The 20,840-nt window shown below is 36.2% G+C and overlaps 1 protein-coding gene across 2 annotated transcripts in view; it reads right to left on the reverse strand.

The window, feature by feature from the left end:
- Window positions 1-20,840, reverse strand: part of LOC5564096 — a 49,832-nt gene that overhangs the window by 7,967 nt on the left and 21,025 nt on the right. The window contains exons 2-3 of one of the 2 annotated variants that reach the window (XM_021840832.1): window positions 11,139-11,463; window positions 8,431-8,953 (exon numbers count right to left, since the gene is read on the reverse strand). In XM_021840832.1, coding sequence (XP_021696524.1) covers window positions 8,431-8,953; window positions 11,139-11,448 — 833 coding nt within the window. In that variant the 5' untranslated portion in view covers window positions 11,449-11,463. The remainder of the gene's footprint in view (window positions 1-8,430; window positions 8,954-11,138; window positions 11,464-20,840) is intronic. The other variant, XM_021840833.1, reaches the window with a different exon arrangement.

The following is a 20,840-nucleotide window of genomic DNA, read 5'->3' on the forward strand; positions in this document are numbered from 1 at the left end:
CAAAGCGAATTCATCCTGGTGGACATCCACTCCTATGTCAACTTTTTATTATCAAATTGGTTTCGGAAAATGTTCCCGGATAATCATAAATTCTGTTAAATCTAATTCAGAGGTATTTTGCTGAAAGTTCTATTAGAAATTCTCCTTTGAACTGCTTTAAATAGTTTTTCCAAAAATTTTATTACAAATTCTTCCGCAAATTTCATCAAAAGTCTTTAAGAAATATTTCTAAAATATTTCACAAATTGCGTCAAAAAGTTTTATATGTTTTCTTTTCAGGAAATTTTGGTTCAAATCCCCGAATCATTCAAGAATTGTAAAAATATTTTTTTCAAAATGTCTCTTACCTTGGAATCTTTAAAGGAAATTTGTTGAAAACCCCAGGAAAATTTTGCTTTCGAAATAAGCATAGCGGTAGAGGCGTCTGTAGCAAAATAACTGGGAAGGGGAAAATTTATTAAGATATTCATAAAGAAATTTTTATTGATTTTCCTTAAAACACTTCGTTAGAAATTGGTTCTTGGTTTGAATTTTTGTGCGATACGAAAGCGTGATTTCTCGAGGCTTTCTGGCAGAATTCTGGAAAACCAGAAATCAAGGAAGGATAGCTTTTAAGGATAAAGAAGATTCTGATGGACCTCGAGAAGTTTGTTTTATTTGTTAATTCATTAGAGAATATTTTACTATCCTGTAATTTACCTGTAGAGAAGATATTATAAATTATCTTTCATTGTACCATTGCCCACGTATTGTTCGACTTGCTTCAACATTTTAATGTTTCTTCTTCCTTCGCAAACCGCTTTGAGGAACCTCGTACAAATCTTTCCATACTCCAAAAAGCAAGGTTTTAAAGAATCTAAATCTAATTATACAAATTGTGAAAAATTACAGAATTCTTATGCGTATGGTTTCTTATTCCTGAAAATCCATCTGGAATTCCTCAACAAAATTTCAAAGTAATGCAGAAGTTTCCACTAAGATTTAACCCTCTCTTTCCCAAGGTAGCACAGGTGCCACCGATTTTCAACGAACGGTAGCTAAACCGAATTGGTACGAGTAGCTCAATAATGATTGGAATAAATTTATTCGCTCATTTGTCTTATCAAACATCGGAATAAGTGACCTTAGGGTCAAACTATTGGAAAACAATCAAGTAACTATTGAAAAACAAACAAAAAAATTTATTGTGATTTTGAATAATATAGCTTGTTTGTGAAAACTTTTGTTCAAGTACTATTTTTTGAAACGCCATTTTGATAGTTAAATTGTCAAACAAAGCTGTAGGAAAGAAAGGGTTAAATTAGAATCTTACATTTTCGTGTTAAACTTCTACAGTACTACAAAATAGTCGATAATAATAATAATCAAACCTACAAAAAAGTTTGTTTGGAATTTCTAGAGGTAGGAAAAAATGGGTTCTACATCAATATGTTCACCATACTATCATGAATCTTCAGAGTTCATACTAAATAAGATTCTAGTTACAAATACTTTCAGTAAAGATTTCATACGTTTTAACATGGACCATTTTCTATTACAAAAGACGTCGAAAAAGAACACGATTTTATGTAGTAAATCCTACAAGAACCACTTAAGCTTTTCTGTGAGGTACATTGTTAACATGTTTCAGAAATTCTTAAATTTTACGACAGGAATTCAGTGATATTTTGCGAATTGTGTATAAGCTGCAATTATTCAATAACTTATCAACAAGGTTATTTCAAACCTTTCGTTACTTTAGAAATCTGATATGGAGTGATTCATAGAGGAATTTATAAAGCAATCCCTAAAAAATATTAAGTTTTTCCAGGAGTAGTTTTAGACCCAAAAAATGGAGAGTGTTTAAATTTTTATATGTCTTTTATATGGAAGATTCCTGAGATTTATAATCGCAAAAAAAAAAGTTATTTCTAGAACCTGAAAGAATATTTGATGGAACTTCTGGAGATTTTTTTTTGAAGATTAAGAATGAATTGCAAGTGTTTAGTGAATCTGGTGACAAAAATGTTCAATTAAAATCCCAAAAGAATCGTTAGTGCGCTTTTATGAAAAAAGCTCTGGAAAATGCTAAAATGAATCTTTGGTAATTTTTCAGAAGAATCTACAAGAAACAATAATATAATTCTCTAATAAATCTCTGTACAAATAACTCGGGAATTTTTGATTATTTTCACGGAAGAGATGTTGCACCTTGATTTTAGATAAATCAAAAAAATAATTATCTGCGAAAAAATACAGATTTATTGCAGAGAGCTTCTCTGAGTAATCATGAATAAAATTTCCCAATTAGATTCTTTTAAATTACTCAGGAAATTTTTGTGGAATATTGCTAGGAATCCTTAAAGTAACACCTGGAAGAGTCAATTAATATTTTTTGCAGGATGTCTGGATAATTTTGCTACGATTTCTTCAAACAATTCTATAGAGAAACCTTAGAAAGAAATTCAAAAGCAAAGTTGGAAAAACTGTTGGCGAACTCTCTGAAGAATTCGTGGAATGAATCCTTGCTTGTTGATTGTGAAGTCATTTTTGGAGAGAATCCTATATATTTTTGTTCTATATTTTGGAGAAATCCTTAGAAATCCTAAACAAATTATTTATGAACACAGGAGGATACTTTAAACTAACAATTGGAATTTATATGTAATGTGTACCTAGAGGACCTTCGAGGAGAAAGTATTAAAATAATTTGTAATGCGGAATTCTTCAAACGATTTTTTAATCAGTTCGATAGAGATTCTTCGAGAAATTATCTGATGAGATCAAAAAGTCTGATAATGATTCTCTTTGGGAATCCCAGGACGAACTCAATGAAAACTAGTAAAGGAGTTCTTGAAAAAAGCACTGAAAAGTGCGAACATAATTCATGAATAAATTCCCGTAGGAATTCTCAGAGGAAACTCTTCAAAGCACATGATTTAATTCCTGAAATAATCAAAGGAGAAACACAAAAGACAATCCTTGTGAGCTTTTTGCTAGAAATCTTTAAAGATTTTTGACTGGTTACAACAAGAGTGAATCTTTTTCGTAGCGATAATTGAAATTTACAAATATCACTGATATGCCACGAAATGAGACAAAATTATAAATGAATGAAATCATTACAAATCGGTATAAACTACCAAATTTGTGAAAATCGTGATTATTGCGACTGACATTACTTCTGTAAAACAAGTATTTGCTAGGCCCCCCCTAGGCCCCCTCCAGAAAAAAATCCTAGCTACGCCAATGGCAATACGTATACGTATCAGTTTAAACCCATGCAATGCGTTACGTACAAAATTTTTTGCAATTTCGTAGAAGTCCACTTGAGGGTGTCAGAATTTCTATCGTAGTGCATTCACCATTATTTTATAATTTCTGAAAAATTGTTATGTTATGATTCATTACGCAACTCAAAACAGTTGCGTAATGAGAAAGCGTTGCGTAATGAATCATTACAGCACAAGTTTCAGTTGCGTAATGACTATTCCCGCACTACATTCTTCAGTGCAGGAAAGTAGGCCGTTCCATGACAGATTGGCGTGATGAAAAGCAGCCTATTTTTTTTACTTATTCATTTATTTCTCAGGCTCAAGCGAAACTGCCTATTACTTGCTATTATGGTGAGAAATTGCAAAAATAAAATGCGGTATGGAATAGTCATTACGCAACTGAAATCATTTGCGTTATGACTTTTTTGCAACGCTTTTGAGTTGCGTTAAGAATCATCATACAATAAATTGCGAAATAATGATGAGTGCATCCCGATATGATTACTGATACCCTCAGGTTGTCTTCTGTTGTAAACAACTCGATTTTAATAGCACGAGGCTTGCCTAGGCTTGTAATAGTAGTTTACGCAACTTGTTGCGTTAACTACTATTATATTCGAAAAAATGTTGTAAACAACTCGTTACAGAACTCGATTTTTACAGTAGTCGATTATTTCGCGTATAATGCCGTTATATAATCACAATGTTGCATTCTATTTCAAAATCCTGCTTTGTTAGACGGAGAGTTAAGCATTTACGAGTCATGGCATCCGAATTCATTGTTTTATTGCACCACCTGCCATTACCCTCCAATTAAATATGTTCCAAAAGTATACAAATACACGAATTGTATGTTCACGAGGACTGCTAAAAATCAAGCTACGTCTTACATGTCTTGAACTTGGTCGAAGATCGATAATTCTTCTCTATATTTCAAGTTTAAGTCGAGCTTAAACGATAGCAAAATTGCATTTTTCATGCCTAATGGCACAAATTTGAATCAATTCATCATTTACCTTTCATACATCTGAACAACTTTGCTCAACATAAATATTATAATTATAATGTGCAATAACTGTAACTATAAGCTAACTTTACCATTTGGCGTTTAATGCAGTGAAATATATTATTTGTTTCGTTTTCTATAATTATTCAAATTTGCGCAAAGCATAAAATGATTCCTTATTGTGGAGACATTGTAGATTATGTTTGTTTGAGTCTGCTTGAATATGAACCTTATTTAACCCCTCTTCCAGCAGCTTCATTTTATTACCGCAAAACAAATATTCAAATTGCGATAATTTTTTTGTTTCTCAATATTTTTGCACCATTTTTTCACAAGTCCTCAAAAATCTTCTAGTTTAGGAATCCGTGTCGATATTAATCATTTGTGATCTGGTTTTGAAGATATTCCGATGTTCCGTGGGATCGACATTTTTCAAATAGAATTTTTCGGTGGCCATTTGGTTTTTGGTCAATTAATCAAAAACATAAAACAAAAACATACTTTGAACAAAATATACAAATCAGTTAAGTATATCCGAAAATTACGAGATATCTAAAAATTTTGATATGGCGTTTAAATTAGGTTTCTGGTCCATGCTGGCTTTATAAAGAACTAAAATATTTAGCCAGAGTGGTACCAGAAACGATTGTATGACATTTCCCAGAAACCTATTCTCCATAATGACATTCCCCAGAATGACATACCCCAGAATGGGACATTCCCTAGAAAAAAAAATATAAGACTGCCAAAACCTAGGTAAATGGACACCGAAAGTACAGGGGAAGAGCATCAATTTTCCAACTAGCATTGGTTTTCGACCCATCCAGACGATTTTATGCTTACTTTGTATAAAAATCCGAAAATTGGTAAAACTCTTGTAGGGTGAAAACTAGAGATTTTTCCCTATAACAGCACTAAACTGGAATTAATACAATACGATAATACTATCACTAGAATAGTCCAAATGGAAAAAATCCATTTTTAAATAATCTCATATTAGTTACACCCCAAATTGATTCATTTGGATTCCCAGAAGCTACTCTGAAAATTAGAGTGGAGTCCGTCAACTCAAACTCGCGTAACCCCTTCTTAGAGTTTTGGACCTCCAAAAGCTAAACAAATTTGGAGGATGTAATTTAAGATTTTTGTAGCCTGATCAATCACCCTAGTGCACACAGGCTTTGATATTTTGTAGCCTTTACGTTCTAGAGAACTATATAAAAGAGAGGCGGACTTCTCTTGTGTAATTACACTGTTCGACAAAAAAAATTTTTTTGGATGGATCAGGGACGCGTTTATATGGGTCTTGAAGTGCAAGAAAAGTTTAGAAAGAGGCCGTTTTCAAATGATGAATGATTCACCCCTGAATTATTTTTTGATATAGCTTGAATATTTGGCATTTTTTTGGGTTTACATTCCAACATTTACTGCTAAGAGTTTATTGGACCAACCAGCCCATATAAATATAACAGACACATACATTTTCCGTAGTCGTCATATCCTTGTTGAAATCAAATGATACTGGATTGCATTGCTCATTGCTTTATCTAATGGAGCAAAGAATTAAATCCTAATCAAGCTTCTTGAACCTTTAATAATTATTATATAATGACCCAGATGTGTGAAATAGAAAAAAAAAGTAGTATTTATATGGTGCACATCCTCACGTACTTGCTTAATGATCGTTAACATTCCAAATTAGTGGATACGAGTAACTGACACTGAAGAAGACTGCAAGTGGTAGTCGAAATACGCGTATCTGTCAAAGATAAGCATTTAGGAGCGGAATTAAAAGGTACACGGTACTCCATCTTGTTTTAAGTTTCTCTATTTGAGATTCTGCTCAGATGATTCAAACATTCATTAAAGAGCAAATTTACCTTTTTTTCGTACCTTGAAAATGAATAAAAATGATTCTGGGGAATGTCCTATTCTGGGAAATGTCCCATTCTGGGGAATGTCCCATTCTGGGGAATGTCGTTCTGGGGTTTGACTTTCTGGGAAATGTCCTACAGCACCAGAAATCTAAATGTTAATTACTCAAAGATGGCTACACTAAATTGCATTGTTTTTTTTACAACATACTCTCAATAAAGTATTGTTCCGAAGGGTTTATATTCGAGTACGATAAAAATTCTGTAGGCTGAGAAATTTACTTGGGTTATGGCTACGCTACGTCGTTTCCCTAAGAAATTTTGGAATATCTCGGAATCCAGATGACCAATGATCAATAACGACTCAGAATCTAAAACTAGAAGAGTTTTTTGAGAACTTGTGAAAAAATGGTGCAAAAATATTGAAAAACAAAAAAGTTATCGTGATTTGAATATTTTGTTGCGGTATAAAATTAAGCTGCTAGTAGAGGGGTTAAGAACCCTTGAGTGAATAATAACTAGGGACAATGGAAATCCGCGACAAAATTTTTGAAATTTCGCGTTTGACCAAGGCAATAAATTTCAAATTTCGCGGCTTTTTCGCGGTCCCACATTTTCGGCAATATTCTACCTAAAAATACACACTTTCAGTGAAATTTCGCTGAATTAAATTTAATATATATTTTGATTTTTCAAATTAAGATAATAAATTTAATACCAGAATGGTTATACACAATTTTAAACGAGAATAGCAAATAAAAATACGCCCAAATAAAAATATACAACAGACAAACATATGTAACAATTGAATTATTTTTATTGTTTAGCAAAATGACGCTCAATTATGATATTTAGTAGTAGCCAAGGACTCACTCGTAGTGATCGTATCGCCTTCGTTTGAGCTTAATGTTTACGCACTACCACCGTCTAGTTCTCAGTTGGCTAAACAGCGTGACTATGTTTCTAATCGAAATTTTTAGCTGTTACGTCTGTTTGTCTGTGACTAAATGGTAATATTTTGTTTTATTTTTTTGAACTTCGACTTCAGTATGAATTAAACATTTTTATAAGCAAAAAAATGGAATTCATGGCAATTTTCATATAAATTTACCACGGCTTCCACGAAATCGTGAATTTCCATTGTTCCTAATGATAACATATGTAGATCCGAAGTGTTGATCACAATTCGTGGATAATATTATACAGATGTTGGATTTAAATATTAGTGGGATATATTTTATTACGGCTTTTCGGGTACAATCCCCGTTAAACAATAACCGTTAACCTTCAAGATATCACCAAATTATGTTTTTAGATCTGAAGCTCTTTACTGAAAGTAGTTCAATAATAATCTGAAACCTAAACTTGATCTTTCGTAACTCCATGAGTCCAGAGTAAACCTTTTAAATTACAGTTAACTCTCCCTTACTCGATATTCCGTATCTCGATATCGAGTTAGAGAACCATAGTAAAAGTTGGTTTTCATGGCTACCTCGATGGTCCCTTGGATCGCAGTTGTACTGGTTTTGTGTTCTGTAACTCAAAACCTCCCTAACTCGATGGTGTTTTTTCAATACCGAGTAAGGGAGAGTTAACCGTATTTTTAAGAGAACACTGTTACGTTTGTTGAGTCGAAATCATTTGACTCAAAATTTGATCGATGATGTTTGTTTGAGTTTGTACGCGTATGAAACTTCATAGACCTCCGTGAGATCGTTGATCACGCTTGTATATTTCATACAATGCTCATAGTAAGCTTTGGATAAAAGAAAACAATTGTGGAACTCAAAACTTGATAGGACACATTTGATTGAGCTCGTTAGGGTGCAAACCCCATTCATCAAAGTTAAATAGGTGACTGGTCACGTTTGTAGATCTGAAGTCCAATATTCATATGAGTACTTGGAAGACTTTAGATTAGCGTTAAATGAACTCAAAATAGATCATAGTTGTTTGATTCTGTATGAGTTTGAATATCAATGATAAAGCTCTCGTTGATCATTGGTTACCTTTATATAAATCTGAATATCTCTACTCCAAAGAATTCGTGAGTTCAAGAATACACATCTTATATCATCACGAATGATGTAGTTACTGTTAAAGATATTCGTTTGGGTTTCGCACAAGCTTCAATATTCCGAGTACACAAAATATTTATAATAATGTGCTAAACGAATGCCGCGTTGTCTCAAATGAACAAAAATTCCATAAACGTAAATGGAACTACGTAAATAGAATTGGTGTAAATTGATGTAACGTAAATGTAGGTTTCAGTGTAATAAAAAAAACAACTCACTTAAATTTGTTATCAGCCTTTTCGTTGATCCCGGATCGTTCGATGCTCTGGTAGCAGCATTCGATGTACTTCATGTAGTGCGGCAGATGCGACGCAATGCGATCCCTGTGGAACCGCAACACAACCGTATCGTTCTCGAGCGTAGACTTCGTAGATGATGTCGTCGTTGTCGTCGTCGTCTGCATAGCTTGCTCGATAGTGGTGAGTGGTTTCTTCGCCGAACAGGGCACGAAGTGCTCCTTGTGGAACAGCCGCATTACGTCATCCGCCAGCGGATCCAAATCCAGGATCTTGCATCCTGGGCCCCAGACTAGAAATCCCTTTGGCACTGCGTTGGTCGTGGCGTTGGAAGTCGTCGTAGATGGGAACGTAGACGGAGTTTTATCATCAGCATCATTGGAGAAATGTTTCGGTTGTTGTAGTTTGAGCACCACGCGGGGGTTGTTGGTCATCATCGAGTTTGGAATAACGGGAATGATTTGGTTGGTTGAGGATTCAAATACTACTTTGGGCGAGGCTAGGCCTGGGCGAGTTTATGAGTTTGGTCGCGATAGGTTTGCAGCAAATAGCGTGGTGCAGATTGGTGATTTTTATTTGCAGTTTTTTTTTTGTATTAACATTATTTACACAGACATAAAACCAGCGTGCAACATAGAAATTCAGTCAGTGGCCATCGGGATCGGGTGTTTTGATTGCCGTTGAGTGGGTTGGCGTATAACATTGAATTGAAGTATAGGGGGCAAAACGAAAAGAAAAAACCATTGGAAACATTAAAACCAATTCAATAAAATTAATAATTATTTGATTTTAAATGTCCGCAGTTTGCAATCGGGAAGGGAGTTGTCAAATGATTCGTGAATGAAGAATTGATGTATTTGGATAGTTTTGGATTATAAAATGAAAACTGAAGCAATGATTTCTTTCGGTAATATGGTCAGTGTTCAGACAGATTGGACCAAGCATTTTTCAATGGTTTCAGGAAAACGTATTCCATACAGTCAAAATATCAAAGTATTGGCGTTACTTTCTGTAATATTAGGACTTATCTATTTGCTGATACATATGTATCAAAATAGCATAGGAAAAATAGATAGAGTCCTTAGATTTAGATCTGATTGCCTGAGTAAGATCCACAATCTAAGAATCCAAATATTCGAGGTTCCAATGTAATAGGGTGCAGAACCACTTGGGCACTTCCATGTTTCACTTTGGCATGGGAGGTTTTAATCGGCCGAATTGTCTGAAGTTTTCCAATAAGAAGCGCTTTAATATTACGCTGAGCCACTGCCGAAGTGAATCAAAAGTGTCAAGAATATGATCCGGTTCCCTATATTCAGAAAGTACTGATATTGTTGATGAAGTCCTGAAGTGCTGATTACGGCCAGAAGTTAATTTTATGAATATTAAGTATATCAAACACTCTAGTGTTATAACAAATAAAATGGACGCAACAAGTGAATTAGACACTAACGAAACTTAAACACTAATCAAACTAAAACAAACCGAAAGATTCATAAAGGATGGGGAAAATGATTGTGTGGAAAATGAATGGCGTGAAAGGTGAAATAACGTGAGGATAGACATAGCATAGGGATAGAGTGGGAGGCGTGCAAAGGCGCGCATTGTTAACAACTTGCTATTTTAGTATCTTGTTCTACTAATATTATTTGGCAGCCAGTTGCAGCCAACACAATTTACCCCATGCCGGCATTTTCTTCCCGGACGGGCGTACAGTGACGGATGAAACAATAAGACTACTGAATGAATTGAGCTTGCTTTCCCTTATTAATTGAAAATAATCTAACTTTGATAGTTTCGCTCCTTTAAAATTTTCAGGAGCAGATTGGATTTATTTTTTTCTGCTACAAGAAGGCTTTGAGTTTTTCAAACATGTTTAGCAACTGGGTATATTCCCAGATCCTAGCGGGAAGGGTGCTGTGCGTCATATACACACCCAACTAACAACTAGCCTACTTATTCGCCTTCTTAGATTAATACAGCCAATTTTGGGCATGTTAGCTCTACAAAAGCCATATATATATTAACACGCATAATGATTGAAAGTGCCATTTGAATACCCGGGAAAAGTTTTAGACTTTTTTTTCTGAGAGGGGTCTTCCTTAGCCAAGTGGATAGAGTCCGCGGCTACAAAGCAAAGCCATGTTTGGGGTATCTGGGTTCGATTCCCGGTCGGGATCTTTTCGTAATGGGAATTTCATTGACTTCCCTGGGTATAGAGTATCATCGTACCTGTCGCACGATAAACGAATGCGAAAATAGCAACTTTGGCAAAAAAAGCTCTCAGTTAATAACTGTGGAAGTGCTCATTGAACACTAAGCTGAGAAGCAGGCTCTGTTACGGTGAGGACGTAATGCCATGAAAAAGAAGAAGATGTATGTTTGGCAAACATGCCTCTTCACTCTGGAAAGTCCACTATGGCACTTGTACACAATGTTGTATGCGATATCGAGAAAACATTCGCTCATAAGTAGTCCTTCTTGGATATTTTCTTAGATATTAAGCAAAATCATAGGTTGCCTACAGCGATTACCAATTAGATTTATAAAAAGATCCAAAAATGATATTGCATCAAACTGCGAACGCCCTTCTCCATTGATTTTCTGCTCAGAGGATTCGAATACATTAAAAACTGATAGTCTTATTGTTTCGTTCGTCACTGTACATATATAGACGTGTGGCCACTTACCTCTTGGTCCTGGAAGGTCTTCGTCATCGTCCGGTATGGTGACCACCATCTGGTGCACCACCGGCCGTATGCTGATCGTCGACAGCGACAGGTAGAAGGTGATGAACACTAGCGCCACCAACACCCCAAGCTTGATACGGCCACATTTCTCCTGGTGGTGCTGGTTGTGGCTTTTGTTGTCGCGCCTATTAGTGGTGCATGTGCCTGCTCCTGGACCGGAGGAACCAGCGGGAGGTCGCCTCGATGATGAAGAGCTTTTCGCATCCGTTTCGAGCAGGGGCTCCCAGTCGGATTCGTTGCCGGATCTCATGCTGGTGGAACATTGCTGCGGAGAAATGGGGTAGAAAGAAGAGGGCGATAAAAATCCTCCATTATTAACAGACTCTGGGAAGCATTAGCTTGTCTATTCGGGGCCGATATAGAGATATTGAGTAAATGGAGAACACCAGCAGGATATTGGAAATGATGAAGCAGCTATTCAAGGCTTTCTTATGCACTTGGATGTGGAGATCCATTGGTGAACGAGCGATGGACATGGGCGTGGTCAGCAATTCAAAAAAGAAGGGTACGAAAACCCTCAATGGTGCTTTTTACCAATTGGCTTGAAATCAACCTAAGGAGATCAACAGATGAAGACCCCCAAGCATTGCATCTAATAATGGCTCCATAATGTATGTAATTTAAACGTCGTATTCTTCGAAGGTTTCCTCCAAGAACTCGTACAACTATTTCTCAACAAATTATTTCAGAAATTCCTACATGAACTTAAAAGTCTCAAGAGTTTTTTAATGATTGCTCAAATTTTCCTTTCAGATGTCGACTTATGCTACCTCCAAGTGTTTCTCAACATATATTTTGAGATGTTTCATCACGCATTCCTTCATGAATTACATTTTGCGGATTATTTTAGGGTGAATTTTTTCAACAATATCTTTTAAAAATCATTCAAGGATATAATCAAAACTTATTCCAGAGATATCAAAACAAATAAATTAATTTGCAAAAATATCACCTTTCTCTTCTTCTCATTCACAGTACATTACTTTCTGACAGGGACGAAAACTGCGTCTCAGCTTAGTGTTATTATGAGCACATCCACGGTTATTATTTGAAAGCTTTTGACATAGGAATACGTCTTTCTTTTTTTTTCTGTCAAATTTACTATTTTTACATTTGTATATCGTTTCGCATATACTATATGCCCAGGAAAGTCAAGGAAATATCGAACTGATCCTGAACCGCTCGTGAATCGAACCCAGACACCTTCAGCACACACAAACAGACGTAACACACAAATTTCTTTAAAAGCTATCGCCCAGTTTACACCATCATCATCTGGTTCATCTGGTGAGCATGTTGCACGAAAAGGTGTTCCGTGCAACAAAACTGGCAGATGGCGGTTGTTTGAAACGTCAAACGCGAAGAAAAACGATGCGCGTGCCTCTGCTTGTGAGATTTGTAACACAGCGAATTTGAAATGATCGTTAAAAGAGTGGTCGATGAAAATTTCGTCAGTGTTACGCCTATTTGCCTGTGCCTTCAGCATGGCTTTACTTTGAAGATGTGGACGTTACCACTGGTTAATCTTTGAGATTTGCTATGTGCTAAATAAGGGTCAAATTTTGTTCATTCAAGGTTTAATTTTTGTTTTTTTTTTCTTTACAGACATAACGCCGGTATTTTTTACAGTAATCTATATACCATAATTTCGGTAAAATTGATAGTTTTCATGTCTGCCTACGTAACCAATAGGCATAAAAACATTTATTTAGCAGTATATGCACCTTTACTGCAGACCATTAAATGCTGGCAAGCCATATATGCGTATTAAATGCTATCAAATTGCAGGTTTCCCAGTGAACCAAGTATCGTATAAGAATGTGCATCCATTATTATTATTAACTTTATTTACGAGACTTTCAGCCCGTGGCTGGTTCGTCTCGGGAATGTGCATCCAAAATCACATATTCGTGCGTCAAAAATCAAAATCGCACAACATGCCAAATAAGGCGTTATCAATGTCAACACAAGTTGAATATAAATCCCCAATGCGATTCATAAACGACAATCTATGTTGACAGCAAAACATGTCGTATATAGTGCAACTTAGAATCGCGTGAAGTTGTATAAACTGACAGATCATATATCAATCTAGAAAGCATCATATGAAATCGCAATAACTTAGCAAAAATTGCCACCCAAACTTGGTATCTGCTGACGATGGGCCTCAAAGAACAACAAAGCAAATATCGCTGTGCATGAAACATGCATTAATATTGGCATATAATCACTCTTCAGATATAAAACCCCTGATGGTACAGTGGTAAGGTGTCCGATTCCAAATCCAAAAGATCCCGTGTTCGAGTATTGTTGAGAACTTTTTTTTTATTTTCATCCAAATTTTATGGCATCGTATCCAAATTTTATGGTCGCAGAAAGTCTGAAAAAGTCGTGCCAAGTACGTATATAGCCTCCACTTTGGTAGGTATATAGCCTTTTCATGCATTCTATACGATTGAATTGATTCATATAGAATGATGCATAACAAAAGTTATACCAACCAAAATGTTGACTGGGTTGCGCGCTAGCCATACATGGTTATCTTAAATAATATTCTTAGAAATGAAATAAGAAAAATAAAATAACAAGAATTAAATAGTCAGATTGAAATAAAAAGCTTGTCAATATAAATCTAGAAAAAGTAGTGAAACGTAGTGAGTGAAAGGAAGCATAATGATAAATTTATAGTGAGTCTTAATTACAATAACGATTCTCTCTTCGTGATTTCAAGTTTACACTAACACATGTATTATGGATCCGACATTTTTTTTAAATATATTTTTTCTTTATCTCCAAGCGTCGCGACTAGTATTCGAATAGTGCGCTGTGTTCATAAACATCGTAAGAATGCAGCGCCACACATGTCATTATGACAGTTATGTCGGGAACGAGTCACACGTCGCGTGTCCCACACGCGCGTTCCGATTTGGTGGGCGCGCGACAATATCAGATAAAAATGTGATTCACTATTTATAGTGTCCCTTTGAACTGTTTCAATGTTGATTTATTATATACGTTATGTTCTCGTCAATTCTCTTAAAAGGCAAGGGAAGGGTGTCCAGTAGGGTGCGGATTATTTTTCAAAAGTTCTCAAAACCAAAAAATCGTGTGCTCTTTTGATATTAAATCACATAAAAAAAGAAACTTCAAAATTTTAGCTGAAAATATAAACATTTTGAGGTGGCGCAAGCAACTTGAGGGTGAATTTTCAAGTTATAAAAATGACCTTCAGTGAAATATAAATAACTTTGTTATTTTTCAACCAATTTTGAAACTTTTAGCATCATTCCATTCAAAATTAAATTTATAAAAAAAAATCGAGCTCCAAATTTGTCCAAAAACATAACTAGTTTTAGTTAAAAGTAGTTTACTCCAATTATTTCTTCATTTTACTAAGAATGTTATTTTTGTTTGATCGTAACTTCATGAAAACTCCACCTACTACACATCTATTTACATGCTTTTAAAGCGGATTTGATTGTTTTAAAACTTGCACATTTAATAAATGATTATGTAGGCAATTACCGCCTAAGGAAACTTGCTGTTATAAGGTTTTAACGTTTTGAAGTTTTCATATACACGACGAAACACGTGTCAAATGTACAAATTGAACCCACGACTCCTTATTCGCTAGATAGGCGTTTCAACCAACAAGCTGCGGAGCCCCTTGACTTCGTTCGGATACATGAGATGTATATTTGACACATACAGGTTGGCCGCTTGTCTGCATCGGCTGATAGTCAGAATCTGGGAAACGGAACAACTACCGGAGGAGTGGAAGCAAGGCGTTATATGCCCTATCTACAAAAAGGGCGACAAACTGGAGTGTGAAAATTATCGTGCAATCACCATCCTAAACGCCGCCTACAAAGTGCTATCCCAGATTCTCTTCCGTCGTCTATCACCTATTTGTTATCAAACGTCAACATCCCACCGCAAAATCGCTAGTGTTTGGAGGGGATTTTAACCTCTGAATTGCCAAATAACTTCTAAATCATCACCTCCAAGTTAGTTCTAATACCCTCTATTATATGAAATATGGTGGCGCGTCGATCGTCGCAAGTTTATCGTTAAACAGTCAATAGCAAACGAGTTCGTCGACGGCCGCTCGACAACGGACCAGATCTTTTCTGTGCGGCAAATCCTCCAGCAACGCTCTGAGTACCAGGTTCATCTATTTCAAGGCGGCATACAATAGTATCGACCGCGTAGAGCTATGGAAAATCATGGACGAGAACAGCTTTCCCGGGAAGCTCACAAGATTGATCAGAGCAACGATGAACGGTGTGCAAAACTGCGTGAAGATCTCGGGCGAACACTCCAGTTCGTTCGAGTCTCGGCGGGGACTACGACAGGGCGACGGACTTTCGTGCCTGTTGTTCAATATTGCGCTTGAAGGTGTCATGCGGAGAGCCGGACTTAACAGTCGAGGCACGATTTTCACGAGATCCGGACAATTTGTTTGCTTCGCGGACGACATGGATATTATTGGGAGAAAATTTGAAACGGTGACAGATTTGTTCACCCGCCTAAAACGCGAAGCAACAAGAGTCGGGCTAATGGTGAATGCGTCGAAAACAAAGTACATGCTGGTTGGCGGAACTGAGCGCGACAGGACCCGCCTAGGAAGCAGTGTTACGATAGACGGAGATACCTTCGAGGTGGTGGACGAGTTCGTCTACCTCGGATCCTTGTTGACGGCTGACAACAATGTTAGTCGGGAAATACGGAAGCGCATCATCAGCGGAAGTCGTGCCTACTATGGGCTCCAGAAGAATCTGCGGTCAAGAAAGATTCACCCCCGCACCAAATGTACGATGTATAAAACGCTCATAAGACCGGTAGTCCTCTACGGGCATGAGGCGTGGACTATGCTCGAGGAGGACTTGCATGCTCTTGGGGTTTTCGAACGCCGAGTGCTAAGGACGATCTTCGGCGGCGTACAGGAGAATGGCGTGTGGCGGCGAAGGATGAACCACGAGCTCGCTCAACTCTACGGCGAACCCAGTATCGTGAAGGTAGCTAAAGCTGGAAAGATACGCTGGGCAGGGCATGTTGCAAGAATACCGGACAACAACCCTGTAAAGATGGTGTTCGCTACGAATCCGGTCGGAACAAGAAGGCGTGGGGCGCAGCGAGCTAGGTGGATTGACCAGGTGCACCAGGACCTGGAGAGTGCGGGTCACAGTCGAGGATGGAGAGAAGCGGCCATGAACCGAGTGAATTGGCGAATTATTGTTGGCGAGGCTTTATCAAGATAATTGATGTAAAGCCAAATAAGTAAGTAAGTATATTTGACACATACATCGTCGTGTACATGTATACATCAAAGCGAGCGAGTATAGTGAATACTTTCGTAAGCTACTAAACTCTCATGTTTCTCGGTGCTTGACTGGACTCTAAGGTGTGGCTTATTTTTCAAGTTCTCAAAACCAAACATTTTTGTGCTCTTATAAATTCAAATTACATTAAAAGAGAAACCTCAAAGTTTGAGCTAAAAATATTAGGATTAAGAGATGGCGCAAGCGTCTTGAAGATATATTTTTAAGTTATAAAAAATGGCCTTCGGTGAAGTCAAATTTCAAAGAATATCGAATTAGTCTTAAATCGAAACAAGTTTTAGTTAAAAATATATTTCTCCCATTTTTTCCTTATTTCAATAAAAAGTTAATCTGTGTTTGACCATAACTTCATAAATATTCGACTGATTCTAAATCTTTTTACATGTTTCTGAAGTAAATTTGGATGTTTTCAAATTGTCCATAAATCACATTTTTCTAAAAAATGGTTTTGTCTAAGTTATTTTACAAAAACTGCATATATTTTTTGATTACTCTTGAAAACTTAAGTTTATGAAGTATCTTGTTTCTTGTTCTCTTAGCAGTTTTGTGCCAGTATAAAGGCAATTAATATGCTCGGAAATCAAAACATATTCTGCATTCGAAATGCTGATTAACTTTTGAATTACAATGCTTTTGCTATTTTAGGGCTTTGCTGCAGTATGCTATATTAGGGCAGTGAGCAGATAGAATTCGATTTACGACTCATTGAAATGTTTATAGGTTATCTGGGTGCTAATTACTAATAATAGTAATTTCTATAGTAAAATTATATTAAATCTAAGAAAAAATATTTTGAGAAATTTCCTTTGTTGATATTTATTTTCGACTAATTTGTGTGGAATTCTGAAATCGTGTAGCTAGGAAAATCTATGGACACATTTCTGATGAAATCACTGCATTGAATAATCAAAAATACTTGCAATAATACTTGACAAGGAACTTTTGAATAAATTACTTGATTGTTTTCCGGTACCTTTATTAGGTTAAATAAAATTGATTTCTGAACGCATGACATAACTTCTTGTTAACAACTCTAAGGCTTTCTTCAGGAAAAATAGCTAAAAACACCGAAATCACAATTCAAGAATTTTTACAGGAACCACTGTAGGAATCGAGAGATTTGTAAGATTCCTGCAAGAATCTGGAAAAAAATACGAACGGAGAAATATTCAAGAGACATCCATTTTGAAATTTCTATCAACTTCCTGGAGAGAAATCCAGGAATAACTGCATAAGGAATTTTCAAGAAAACACCTAAACATATTCCATGCAAATGTCTGGAAAAAATACGGTAGTCATTCTTGAACATATTCAAAGAAGAATACTTGAACAAATCTCTGATTGAATTACTTGGGACATCCCTAATGTTTGGAGGCGATCTTAGCGGAAATCCTGATCAAATCGTTCAAATATTTCTGTAAAAATACTTTAGAAGTCTTCGAAAAATTGTCCTTAAAGGAACTGCTAGAAGATTACACAGCGTAGCAGAAATAACCTTTTTGTGTATCCCAAGAATAAAATTTTGCAACTCTAGTCTCAAAAATGGTCTGGAAAGTAACAATTTTGAACTACATGCCATCGAAGTTGTATAAATACTAGTTTTCATAATGTTTGAATAAAATACATGCTAAAATTTATCAAACTTTATAGTGCTATCACAGACAACAGACGTAGCACATAGAACAAATCTCGATCAAAGTCATAGTCATAGTCATACGCCCAATGCTAAAATCGGTGTGTGGCCGACGGGCCAGCAGATGGCGGTAGTGTGTAAACGTCAAACACGAACAAAAACGATGCGAGCGCTGTGGGTGGTGGGTTGGCCACCTATCATATTTTTAAATCGGCCGTTGAAAAGGTTGTCGATGGAAAATGATGAGAGTGTGACGTTTGTTTGTCTGTGGTTCTATCATCCAACAAACATTCAAAATTTGTTGAGTAAATTGGATATTTTTTCAAAGTTCTTGAATCTGCCCATAAAGACATAACTGTACCACATGGAAAAAGTAGGCATTGAGAAAATAACACCATCTCATACAAACCTTTATAATTTTCCAGTACATTTCTGCATGACATATTCATTCAGAACTAATGCACAGATTACTCATTTTGCTCTTATTGATAAGCAAAAATATAAACTTGAACATAAATCAAGTTTCACAGTTGCTATTTGGGATCAAAGTTCGTATAGAGATTGTTATGCCTTTATTTATCAATATGGGACTTCACTTACTTCATATTTTTTCACATTTTCCAAAAAATGTGGTAATTTTTATATGTATAGTAAAGGGGTATAGTATGGGACAGTTATGCTTTTATGGGCAGTGAAGTCTACATACAAAATTCTTCGTTTTTATATGGTAAGTTACAATACTCCCCTGAAGCATCAAAAAGTGGCTTTTAAGTATCGAATGTATTATAAGCTTCTGACACATAAGAACAAAGTTCAAACCAAGGCAACTAAACAAACAACAACAAAGCAACTAAATCGCTATACAAGCTGGTAAACGATATAGCATGCAAGTTGATTGAAATCGACATTAATAATGTATGCGAAAGAGGAGTTAAAATAGAATTAAGGTTAACTTCTGCGTTCATAAATCCTCTCGTGGCGTACTGGTAACGCGCTTTGTCCAATTTCAACAGCCAATATCTCAAAACTTGCCGATGGATGTTTTTAGTATTAGTCCAACAATCTCTAGTTAAAAAAAAAATGTTGCCTGCTATTATTAGCATTACATAAGTTGCGGTATTTTCGCCATAGGCTTATGAAATTTTTTTTTTTCATGTATTCTTAATTTATAGAAACAAAATCGGTGGAATCTCTGGAGGAATCTTTAAAAGACCTCCTTCATGATACTACCAGGATTTATCTATGTGTTGTTTTTTTATGAATCACAAGTTGCATTCCCTCAAAAATTTGTAGAAAAATAGCCTATTTTGAAGGATTTTTGGGGTAGTTTATGGAGTTATTATAAACAGAACGGATTACAAAACAAAAAATCTTTGTTAATCGCTTGGGATATGGTGGTTGTAGTACAAGTTCGTGAAAGAATGCCTAACAAAATTTCTTTAAATATATGCAAACAATTGCTCGGATGGGTCATTAGTGATATTGCTGAACGAATACTTTGGAGAATCTGTTAAAGTTTTTAAATGTGTTCTGGAGTTATCATGAGTATAAATGAAACTAGAATTCGTAGTTGCTATCCCGTAGTTGACCCGAGCAACCAAAGATGCACACAAATTTTCTGTTCAGCTGGTAATATTCTTGAAAGAATCTTGATAAATTAAATGATAATACTTTTCTGTAGATTCCTTGTAAGACCTGTTCCGGATTCCAGACAAAATATTAGAATGATCTTTGATGGAAGCCTGATTTTTTGATCAATTCTTAGAAAATCTTCATGAAGCAGCACCCCCGCTCCCCCTCTGGCTACACCCATGGCTATGGTAGGAGGTTATGGCAAACGATTTCCGCCCCAGAGCAGGGAGCCCCAGGAGCAGCCCAGAAAGGCAACGGAAGTGTATCGTATACGGAGCGGAACTTTCATTACTCCTTTCACTGGTGTGTGGTGGGTCGTTCGTTCCGCGTCGGTTTTCTTGAAAGAGAAACTAGGGAGGCCAACAAAGTAAACGAAGTTAAAAATAACTTTTCCTATTCGTATTCAGTAACCCTATTCAGCTCCTGGAGCAAGTTCTTTCTAGCTGCCGGGGTCTGTCACAAAAGGCATAGAAAATTGCAACCACCGGCATAAAGCAGCACACCGCTTCACATGCGAATGACACAAACCTGCTGTTGGCTGGTGCAGCTGTTAGCTATAGTTGCATACCGCATAGGGGAAAAGTGGTCCAAGATGCCACTTAGAGGATGTTTGCCTTATAAAATCTACATTCTAAGGACATTGGAAGTACCAACGTAAATTACATATACATAATTCGCTACACAGCAAAACAAATTTTACGTCGTTTTAACTGTACAGTACATCACTCGTGTAATTATTGTAACGGAATACAGTAGAAGTAGGAAACATTCGTTTTCGACCGGGAGTATGTTCTGATTCACCTCAAACGACTTCCGTTCATTGCAAGTGAGTCTGAACAAATAGAGTATTAGGGAACTTTGCTTATTATAATGAATATTTATCACGATAAAGAATAGTTAGAAAATTAAAATATTTTCATGGATCCGAAAAATATCGCTATAGAGAACATTTGTCGTTATAAAAGACGTAATTTGACCAATATTGTCGTACATATGTTCTACATCTCGATATCTCTCCCTATGTCGATGATTTTT

Source organism: Aedes aegypti, chromosome 2 (genome assembly GCF_002204515.2).
Source record: "Aedes aegypti strain LVP_AGWG chromosome 2, AaegL5.0 Primary Assembly, whole genome shotgun sequence".
NCBI lineage: Eukaryota > Metazoa > Arthropoda > Insecta > Diptera > Culicidae > Aedes > Aedes aegypti.